At 44.8% G+C, this 11,865-nt stretch overlaps 1 protein-coding gene across 1 annotated transcript; it reads left to right on the forward strand.

The window, feature by feature from the left end:
• Positions 1-1,415: 1,415 nt before the first annotated feature.
• On the forward strand, positions 1,416-5,501 carry LOC102833119 (ubiquitin carboxyl-terminal hydrolase 22-A-like). The gene is made up of 2 exons (XM_006876693.1): positions 1,416-1,421; positions 3,201-5,501. Exons 1-2 carry the CDS (start codon positions 1,416-1,418, stop codon positions 5,499-5,501), a joined length of 2,307 nt encoding a protein of 768 aa, XP_006876755.1.
• The last annotated feature ends 6,364 nt before the right edge of the window (positions 5,502-11,865 follow it).

An 11,865-nucleotide genomic window follows, 5' to 3' on the forward strand; every position in this document is an offset into this window, starting at 1 on the left:
TTTCAAGGGTAGCTAGCAAGGACTGTACGTGATTTTTGTTGGAAAACCTTGCCCCATACATCCTGCAGCCCTTATCTTGCCCCTTCAGACTTTTTTTTAATTTAATGTTTTATTGTGAATTGTGTGATAGTCTACATGGGAGAACATTAGCTTTACATTCATTCCATCATCTATCATTTCATTGGCATAGTTATCATCCCATACATGCATCCTCTCCCAACCAAGGGTTGTACCCTGTAAGCCTGCACGCCCCCCCCCCCCCAGGTCCCCAGCCACACCATCTCTTGGCATTGTCTTCTCTGCCTCCATCTCAGGTCTCACAGCTTCTCTGGGTAGGATCCCGCTCTCCGCTTTTCTCTATCGATGGTCCCAGGGTCCTCCGCTCCTAGAAAGGTAAGTTAATCACTACCCTCCTTGCTGCAATATGTCCACCTTTAGATTTCCAACCCTCACAATCAGTCAGATTTATTTTTGTTCCCTAAACTCAAAGAACATTTAAAAGGAACACAAATTTGAAGCCATGGAGAATGCCAACAGTGCCTTCTTGACATGGTGTAAATTGAAGTGTATAATTCTCCAGGGAAGAGTTAGAGAGATGGAAACACTACCTTCAGAAACTTAGATGGAGGCTATGCTGAGAAACAATAGCTTCACATTTGGATACTTTTGTTTAATAAAGGTTTCTATTATTTTGTAGCAATAGTTTTTTACCTACAGGCATGTATGGAATTGCCACGTCTCTTTTGCCACCTTGTGGTCAGAGTTGTATTTGACACCCAGGCACATCAACTGCAATAGGAAGTTGTCTCCTTAGGCCACCCCCTTTCCTAACTTTCCATTAGGTGTTTGTGGGGCAGAGGTGGTTAAATTCTGCACAGGATCGACTCTATACAAGCACTAGGCAACAAAATAGCATGGTGAAATCCTTCACATGTGATTTCCTCAAAATAAAATCAACACACAATGAAGGAGTACGAACTACAACAAATCTGATTTTTCCATGAGAAACTCTTTAAAAGATAAAAGATAAAATTGTCTTTTTTTTTTTTTCTCCCCCGTGGGTCTTTTGGCTTGGCTGCCCCTTACACATGGGATCACCATAAATTGAAATTGACTTGATGGAAACTGGGTTGATTTGGTTTGGCTCCTTGCTGATGACCTAGACCCCTCCCCTTTTGGGACACCTGGCACTGATTTCAGTCCTGAGGTCAGGTTGTGGAGCACCTCCACAGCTGGGCTGCCTGCTCAAAAATGTTGAATTATCATTTGTTGAGTGGATGGTGGCCAAGCTTTCCACTTCCAGAACCTGATGGCCTGGGCAGAGTACAGGTAGATTTGTGGTTATTAATGAGTTCACCAGGTTAGTCTTTCACGGTACACAGAGATCTTTAGGTCTCTTTGATGTCTGTTACCCCATGGAGGTGAGAGGAGAGTTCTTCCTGCCCACACTATAAGCACATTCCATAATTTCAGTTACTTGTGGTAGCAGCAGCAGAAGCAGCAGGATTCCTTCAGTGAGTATGCTAGTTTTGAGTCTTTTGAGAGCAGGCTACAAAGAGTAAGAATGTATTAGAAGGATACTGGGGTGCTTCGAGAAGTTTAAGCAAGTTTAAGCAAGAGCTGACTTAGATACCAGAGCAGTTCTTGGAACCTGAGTAGCAGTGGTTCCAGTCCTCCTGCCATGGTTTCCTGGTGTGTAGGGCAAAGCCCCAGAATATGACTGATAGGGTATCCACTGTCTGTCTACTTCACCTGAGAAATGAGAACCCTCTATACCCTAGGAGAGCCACTAAAGGGCCTGCCTGATGGGATCCAGACATCTTCCCTATGGGCTCCGGATTCCTCAGGAGGCTTGGAACCCCACTTCCCTAAAGGAAGGGGCCAGGTGGTGAAGCCAAGGAGAACTTTGTTCTTATAATAGTCAGACAGCATAGACCCACAAGCTGGGCAGGATGTACTGGGTCAAGGTCAGTCAACCCCAGGACTCACAGTACTGAACTATCTCTAGAACATACTCCCTGATCCTCAAGCACTGCTTATCTACTCTTTCTCTGACCTCATGTTTAGATGGCTACCCTGGGCTGCACTCCCTGGGATCAGCAGTTACAGTTGCTTCGCCACATCCCCCAGCCATGCCCAAGACCTGAGACACTTGTTCTGGGCTGTCTTCTCACAGGCCCAATACCCCAGCCTCTCACCACAGGATTTTCAAGAGACCCCTTAGACCCACCTCTACCTCATACTGGCAGCTCCACAGACCAAAGCTGCTGCCCAACTCAGGGATTCTGCTAGGGTTTCAGGGTCTTGGGACCATGTCCTGGAGTTTAGGTCGCTCTCTCAACAACAGAGGAAGTGCCAGCTCTAGGAATGGCCTTATTGTGTCTTGTCCTTCCTGCTGGCCTTCAATTCTACCACCCCCATCCCCCAAGTTGCTCAGCAGCATCTGCAGAACCCGAAGACTGGTGGCCAAAGCCTTAAAGCCTGGCCTTGAGAGACCGAGGAGGAGGCGAGGAGGCACAAACTCTGCAGAGCACCGATAAGATAGACAAGGGGCATGCCTTTGCAGGCCTAGCAGCCATGGGATCTCTGTCCCTCTGGATCTGGCCCTGTGTGCCCCCAGTGGAGCTGGAGCTCCATCCTCATGGAGAAGGGCAGAGTTTGGGGTGGGAGGGCAAACTAGGAGCGGGCTCCGCTGCAGAAATGATGGCCTATCACAGCTTCTGACTGTGCTCCTCAGAACCCAGCCTCCGAAGTGACATTTCATCAGCTCAAAAAAACGTTTTGTGTACTTGGCACTCGCTCTGTCCCTAGCCCCGCAGAGCTAGGGAAAGCCTGCCTGGAAAAAAAGAAGGACGTGAAGAGGGGAGGAGACGACGAAGGGGGGCAGAGCAGCGATTGGAGCTGAGCCCTGGAAGCGCCTTAAAGAGACTGCGCGGTCCCCGCCCCCCTTCCCGCCAGCCTCAATGAATTAGAGCTGTGTTTCCCAAACTTGCCTGATCATAAGAATCCTCTCAGGCCCTAGTTAAAGATACAGGTTCCAGAGTACCTCCCTTAGAGATTCTACTTCAGTAGGTCTGCAGGTGGCGCCGAGGAATCGGTGATTTTTACACGCTCTCCCACGTGATTCTCGTGAACAAGCAAGTTTGGGAAATACTGAATTAAAGGAAACGGGGCCTGGCCGCAGAAGCCGTCTCCGCTAGGGGGCTACGGCGGGAGGATTCCCGGGGGCGTCGCCTGCTTCCGCCGCCTCCTTCAGTGAAAGTCCCCTTTGGGTACAGCTGCAACCGCTACCGCGCTCCCTCAGGCCGGGCGGGGGACACCTTAAGTCTGCGTGGTCCCCGCGCCGCCACGCCCAGTGGCCGCCTGAGCCCTGCGAACAGGGGGAGGAGCCGCCGCCAGTGAAGGCGGAGGAGGTAAAGGAGGCGGAGACGGCCGAGACAGCGGAGAGGAAGGTGGAGGGGAAGGTGGAGGCGGCGGAGAAGGTGGACGCCACCGAGAAGGTGGAGGTGGCGGGGAAGGTGGACGCCACTGGGAAGGTAGCGACAGCCGAGAGTCCGGGCCACCGGGTTGAGCTCAAGCTGGAGCCAGCACCCGAGCCAGTCCCGGAGGCGGAGCAGGAGCCGAAGGGGAAGCAGGAGCTGGAGGATGAGGACCCAGCGCGGAGTGGAGGTGGCGGCAGCAGCGACGAGGTTCCTCCCCCCACCCTCCCCTCCCACCCCCCGCGGCCCCCCCTACCCTCTGCGCACCGCCGTCGTGCTCCCCGCCTCCGACCCCGACCCCGGCCCCAGACCCGGCTCCGTACTCCGCCGCAGCCTAGGCCACGGCCCCCACCCCGGCCCCGGCCCCGGCCCCGGCGCGGCCCTGGGGGCGGATGTCTGGATGTGGATTTTGCCTTGGGTCCACCAGGCTGCTCTCACGTGAACAGCTTTAAGGTGGGAGAGAACTGGAGGCAGGAACTGCGATTGATCTACCAGTGCTTCGTGTGGTGTGGAACCCCAGAGACCAGGAAAAGCAAGGCAAAGTCGTGCATCTGCCATGTGTGTGGCACCCATTTGAACAGACTCCACTCTTGCCTTTCCTGTGTCTTCTTTGGCTGCTTCACCGAGAAACACATTCATGAACACGCTGAGACAAAACAACACAACTTAGCCGTAGACCTTTACTATGGAGGTATATACTGCTTTATGTGTAAGGATTATATATATGACAAAGACATTGAGCAAATTGCCAAAGAAGAGCAAGGAGAAGCTTTGAAATTACAAGCTTCCACTTCAACAGAGGTTTCTCACCAGCAGTGTTCAAAACCAGGCCTTGGTGAGAAATATCCGACCTGGGAAACAACCAAACCAGAGTTAGAACTGCTGGGACACAACCCACGGAGAAGAAGGATCACCTCAAGCTTTACCATTGGTTTAAGAGGACTCATCAATCTTGGCAACACTTGCTTTATGAACTGCATTGTCCAGGCACTCACTCACACTCCAATCCTGAGAGATTTCTTCCTCTCTGACAGGCACAGATGTGAAATGCCAAGCCCTGAGTTGTGTCTCGTCTGTGAGATGTCTTCACTTTTTCGAGAATTGTATTCTGGAAACCCATCTCCTCATGTTCCCTATAAATTACTGCACCTGGTATGGATACATGCACGCCATTTAGCAGGGTACAGGCAACAGGATGCCCATGAGTTCCTCATTGCAGCATTAGACGTGCTGCACAGGCATTGCAAAGGTGATGATGTTGGGAAGGCAGCCAACAATCCCAACCACTGTAACTGCATTATAGACCAAATCTTCACAGGTGGCCTGCAGTCTGATGTCACTTGTCAGGCCTGCCATGGTGTCTCTACCACAATAGACCCATGTTGGGACATCAGTTTGGACTTACCTGGCTCTTGCACCTCTTTCTGGCCCATGAGTCCAGGGAGGGAGAGCAGTGTGAATGGGGAAAGTCACATTCCAGGAATCACCACACTCATGGACTGCCTGCGAAGGTTTACAAGGCCAGAACACTTAGGAAGCAGTGCCAAAATCAAGTGTGGTAGTTGCCAAAGCTACCAGGAATCTACCAAACAGCTTACAATGAATAAATTACCTGTTGTTGCCTGTTTTCATTTTAAACGGTTTGAACACTCAGCCAAACAGAGGCGCAAGATCACTACATACATTTCCTTTCCTCTTGAGCTGGATATGACACCATTTATGGCCTCAAGTAAAGAGAACAGAATGAATGGACAGTTCCAGCTGCCAACCAATAGTGGAAACAACGAGAATAAGTATTCCTTGTTTGCTGTGGTTAATCACCAAGGAACCTTGGAGAGTGGCCACTATACCAGCTTCATCCGGCACCACAAGGACCAATGGTTTAAATGTGATGATGCTGTCATCACCAAGGCCAGTATTAAGGATGTGCTGGACAGTGAAGGGTATTTACTTTTCTATCATAAACAGGTCCTGGAACACGAGTCAGAAAAAGTGAAAGAAATGAATACACAAGCCTACTGAAGTGACACACAGATCTACCTGTAATGAAAGATGACAACACCTATACTCCCAACTGGCATCGAGATTTAAAGGACCTACTTGACCATGGCCCATGGGCCTGACAGAGTAAGAATTGAACAGTTCCAGTGTTCAAAAGGTCTTGACTGGAAGAGAAATAGATAGGGAGAAGAGGTCTAAGTAGTCAATGAAAGGAAAATTAAATGGCAGGAATGCTCTGGGTTGGGAAGGCAGGAAAATTTTGACACTGGTACATATCCTATATTCCTCCAAAAGGTTGTGTGGGGTGGGAGGGGGGTGGTGTGTGGGGGGGTGTGCCCTTGTAACCATAAAACATCTTTCTCCATGGGTGTTTCAGCTTCTACTGACCAATCACATATCAGTTATACGTTTGGGGTAAAAAAGAAAAGCTTATAAAAATGTAGCCCATTGCATATATGGGTATGAAAACAGAAAAGTGGAGGAGGCAGGATATCTCATTGACAAATACCTTTGCCAGTTTCTTTGTATTCGTGATTTTTGTGCTATTTAATGCAGTATTAACAAAAGAAAAGCCCACATGGGCTAGTGAAAGGAGAAAGAAGGGGGCTTGTACAAAAGGAGCAATTGCTCCAAAAGGAGATAAGAGAAACAATTGCTCCAAAAGGAGACAAAAGAAGAAAAACTATAAGCAACCTACACAGACAGGCTAAGAGTATAGTGTGTATGTGTGTGTGTGTGTGTGTGTATGTGTGTGTGTGTTTTAAAGAAAAAAAAAAGCTGTATGATATACTTGAGCAAATCAATGATCCTTTTTGCGATTGTTTTCTCATTTGTAAAATGCAGATAATTCCTACCATAAAGGGTTACTGTAAAGATTAAATGATATAAAATGTGTCGACGTACAAAGTAAAAGCCTTGGAACTTTGTAGGGGCTCAGTAAACATTTGTTGGATCCATATCTGAAACTTACTTGACCAGGACCAGAATGCATCAGAGGTATGGATCAGTCCCACCTGAAACCCATACAGAGTACAGAGAGAACACACTTTGTGTCACATGCAAACATACACTGTCTCTCACAGACACACATTTCCCTCCCTAACACTGTCTCCTTGGAGACCCAAGGCAATTGACTTCACTATTGTTCCTGCCTTACCCAGGATGGAAAGGTGGGGGAGAGAGAATCATAACTGCCCTCCAAAAAAATCATTATTTTGTCCATTTGGAAGACAGTCATATTGTTTTCATGACTCAGCCAGTAGGCTGCCATGTTCCACGTGAGGATATTATTTGATGGTCTTTGCCATCTAAAAGCATTGAGTTTAGCTGCTGCGTTTACATAGATGTGTGAATAGATCAAGTAGAAAGACTGCTTTCCTAAAACTCATTGGACCATTAGAAAAGGGATATTAATAGAGTAGACTTGTTGGTGTCTCCTTGACAAAGCAGCTAGAGAGCTAAGCCCAAACAGATGGGCTGAGCCAGAATAGGATAAACTGGTGATTTCCTCCTTTCTTAGCATCATTACAAAAGTACCTACTACCTAGCAAAATCTGGGAGGAAAACTATGTATCCGATCCATGGGACTTGAATCCAGGTTTGTCTGAGAAAGGCTAGGTTCCCCCATGGCTTCTCAAACCTACTTTGTGGTCAACTCATTTAGAAATAAATATTTATTAATGTGACTACTTGTTTATGGACTGCAACCCAACAGCTCATAAGGCTTCTTGAGGACACTGGTCATGTCTCCTCTTGTACCTACTACATTCTCACTTCCTGGCACATAGCAAGGGTTAACAAATCTGTACACCTATCTTTCATATCATTTTTATCAACACAACCCATAATTCTTAGGAGAAAAAGTTGTTATTTGTGCTATCTTGTAGAATGGAGGAAGTCAAGAGATGGGTTGGCCTCAGATGATACTTGGCAACTTAATGCAGGGTCTCTGACTACATTTGGAGATGTGTCTGGTAGCCCTGCCTGGGAAAACACAACCCATATCCTCAGTATTCTCTACCAGCACAAAAGAGTTCAATCAAGCATGAACAGAAATTATCTTCTTTAAAAACATTTTTATTTGGCAATAATGTCAAGCTTACAGAAAAGTTGCAAAAATAAAAATGCATAGAACACCCATATACTTTTTATGCAGATGCATACATGTATTGTTAGCATTTGCTTTAATACATTTGCTTTAAGTGCACACACTCATAAATGTATGTGAGTTTTTATACCATATGAGGGCAAATTGCACATGTCTCCATGCTTAAACACTTCAGTGTGCATTTCCTATGAATAGGCCTATTCCTTTATGGCCCTACAGTATAGATGACAACTTTGGTAAATTTAACATTGATACAATACTTTTTATCTAACCTATCACTCATACTCCAATTTTATCTATTGATCCAGTAATATCCTTTGTAGCATTTCTCCGCTCTGACCTAGGATGAGGTGTTACATTTAGTTGTTACATTTAATTAGCTTCCTTTCATCTGCAACATTTCTACAACCTGTCTTTGTCTTATATGGCATTAGCATTTTTAGTAGAACATTATTTATGTTGGGTTTGTCTGATAAATACTGTTTTTTTAATGCCCTGCACTCACAAATAGTTCTGAGGAACTCAAGGAAAGAGATGAATTAGTTGAGCGAGACTGCTCAACCTGACATCCCTGTTTTCACTGGTGAAAGGCACAGACCACTAGAGGGAGCGGCTATGCCTGACACTTCCTGATTGAACCAAGCACCTCATCTACCCTGGAAAACACCATTGTCCCTCAGCAACTGGGAAGCCATTCAAGCCCTGTCCTATCCCCAACCAGTCAACAAGTCCCAAATTGAGCTATGGAATGTAACAGCAGCCAGGGTCTTTTTTCAGATCACACCACTGTTTGGTCCAGGGCATTCATCATGTAATCAGCAGGTATGTGTTACCTTGAGCTCAAACTGAGATTCAAGCATATTTGAGCTTGTATATATATGACACATGGGTGGATACCTCTATGGTTGAAGCATTTAGGGAGAAAGTAACATTCGTTAACATTCCCATTGTGGGCACAGCAGTTGTGGTGAGAGTGCATGGGTTCTATAAGCAGCTTCGTGGGCAGAGTAAACAAAAATGGAGTCCAGAATAAGGAAGACCACGGGAGAGGCTTAAAATCGGTTGTTGTTTTTTTAACCTATTGGAGACTTTCTGACTCAAGTGGTTTCTTTTACATGGAGGCTGGAATTCCTGTGTGAGAAGATGGAGGTAAGAGCCAGTGACATTTGAGTTAATTCTTTAACTGTGACTCCATCTACATTCACAAGCTGGTAAGACACTTACTGAAAGCAAACGGGGATGGAGAGTGGCACCTTGAGTCACTCGTAATGTACTATTTCTTGACCTGGCTGCTCTTTACATAGATGTGTTCCTCTGTAGATTTGGTTACCAAGGGTCTTACCATCCATAGACTGAGAGACCCCCTACCAAAAAATGGGGTACTTTCCTCTTACCCATTACTAATGTTTCCCAGGCTTAAAAAAATTTTTTTTTCAAACCTAACTTGGTTAGAAATCCACAACCCTACCACTTCCTACAGAAGCCAGATGCTAAATCTTACTTTAGCCTACAACTCACTAGGTAAAATCTTACTTCTCCCCCATCCACAGAGAATCCTGATCAGGAATGCTGTTAACCAAGAAGTCTTTTCCAATCAAGAAACAGAGTGGCTTCCATACAGCTTTTATTGTCATACTGAAGGAGACCTGATGCCAGAAACCTGTGTTTTCTCCAAAAATATATTTCAGTCTCAGAAGACTGAAGACCTCTGAGCATATGTAGTCCAGCACTCATAACAGTGTATATAGGTCCCCCTGCAGGTGACCCAATGCATTTTAAAATTAATGCTTTTTGTATTTATTAAAAGACATAATACAACTTTTGTATATCAAATATACAGGAAAAGAGTATATATCCTAAGGGTACAGCTTGATGAATTTCTACAAAATGAACATGACCAACCCGCACCCAGATCAAGAAACAGAACATTCCCTGTGACTGAAAGCTACAGCTCTTGCTTCCTTTCAGTCAACTTCCAAGGGTAATTAATCCCTATCCTGACTTCTTTTGTTTAGGTTAATGTTATCTGTTTTCATATTTTATATAAATGGAATCATTCGGTATTCTTTTGTGTTTGGCTTCTTTTTCTCAACATTATTTTAAGGCTTCAGCCTTTTGTCAAGATAAATTATGAGGAACTTAATTTATCCCAGGAATCCCTGCTCTTTCCCAGTGATTTCTGACTTACTGGACAGTTCAAAGGGACCCGGGCTGTCACAAAACTGGACCTCCAAAGTATCATCAGGTATAAGGAAATGGTAGATTAAAAATAGCTTTTGCGATAAACTTGAGCTAATGTAATTACCGGAAATGTTAATATTGGGCAACACCCCAATACTACAATAGCTCCTGAATGGGAGCTATCCTAGTACTCATCTATTTGTTTTTCACACTGTAGCACTTAGAGTCCAAAGAGTCTATGTAGACACTCTTGGGAACATCTTGGGGAGCAAGGGAGGGTCAGAAACTGTCAATCCCACTTCAACCATAGCAACTCCTCTTTTATTTGTTTTATACTTTGGAGTTCTAAGTAATATTTGATAGGAGCCCTAGTGTGGTGCTGTAGGATAGGCACTCTGCCTCAAGGTCGGTTTGAACCATGTGGTCAGTGGTTCAAACTCACCAGCTGCTCCTCAGAAACCCTATACAGGGTCACTATGTGTTAGAACAGACTCAATGGCACTTAACAACAACAACAAGTAATATTTGAAGAAAACCAAAGCCTTTTGCGTTGACTCCCACTCATAACAACCCTATAGGACAGAGTAAAACTGCTCCATAATGTTTCTAAGGCTGTAATCTTTAGAGCCCTGGTGTGGTGCTATAGTATAAGCACTAGGTTGCAAGGTCAATTTAAACTGCAAGGTTGGTGGTTCAAATTCACCAGCCGTTCCTCAGAAACCCTATACAGAGTTTCTGTGACTTGGAGCCAACTCAATTGCGCTAAACAACAACAATAATCTTTATAGAAGCAGACTGCCTTGTGTGTCTTTCATGGAGTGGCTGGTAGGTTCAAACTGCTGACCTTTCAGTTAGAAGTTTAATACTTATTCATTGTGCCACCAGCATCCATTATTAGATTTTTTTTTTTTTTAATGTTTGAAAATCAAACATGTTAAGGAACTTTAGGCTTCAGGGAAATGATGTACTTAAATTACATGGATGGTATATCTATAAAATAATCCAACACACTACAGAGTCCTGGCCTCATATGTGCTCTTAATCTGGGTGGTCCTCATACAGATTTAATTTTCTTAAAACCCAATTAAGTAGGTATTTAAGAGGCAATAAGTGATAAGGGAAATTTCTGAATTACATATTATTGCTAAGTGCTGTCGAGTTGATTCCGACCCATAGCAACCCTGTATAGGGTTTCCGAGGAGCAGCTGGTGAGCTTGAACTGCTGACCTTGCAGATTAAATGGCTTTACAGTCTGGTGCATTAACCCACAGCACTACACATATTAGGTGTATGTTATGAATTGAATTATGTCATCCCTGCTTTAGTTATCTAGTGCTGCTATGACAGAAATATCACAGGCTTTAGAAATCGATTATCTCACACTTCAGGAGGCTAGAAGTCTGAAATCAGAGTGCTGGTTCTGGAGAAAGGTCCTTATCTCCTTTCAGCGTCTGTAGGCCCAGCATCCTTTGGAGATCTCCATGTGTCTTGGCATCAATCTTTCCTTGCATTTAGGAGCTTCACAGTGCAGAGACCCCCAGGTCCAAAGGATGCACTCCACTCCTGGATATTCTTTATTGGTGGTAGTAGGTCTCTCTTTCTCTGCTCACTTTTATCTCCTTTCATCCCTTGTAAGATAAAAGGTTTTGTAGGCCACGCCCCCAAGGAAACTTTATTTCTATTGATTGGCTGTTCATAACAGATCTCATCATAGAGATGATTACATTATATTAGATCTCATCATGGGGGATTACTACATCTTAACTGCTAAACCACTAAGAATCCTGGTCCAGTCAAGTAGACACAAAATCTTAACTATCAACAGTCCACCCCTTGTCAACTTGGCACCTCCACAATCTCCTTAAACCATATATAATCTCTAAATGAAGACAATGATAAATTCATACTTTCACTAAACATGATACAACACACATGCAACCAAAAATGCCCTGTATTATACCAAAATTCTCCCAAGTCCGAATTCTAACCTGGGACAAATTCCTCTTCATCTATACATTTAGAATATGAGTTACCTACTTTGAAATACAAGAGTGAGTCAAAAATTATCTGCACTCTGGCTGTCAAATTTATTTTAAT

Source organism: Chrysochloris asiatica, unplaced genomic scaffold, assembly GCF_000296735.1.
Source record: "Chrysochloris asiatica unplaced genomic scaffold, ChrAsi1.0 scaffold00404, whole genome shotgun sequence".
Lineage (NCBI taxonomy): Eukaryota > Metazoa > Chordata > Mammalia > Afrosoricida > Chrysochloridae > Chrysochloris > Chrysochloris asiatica.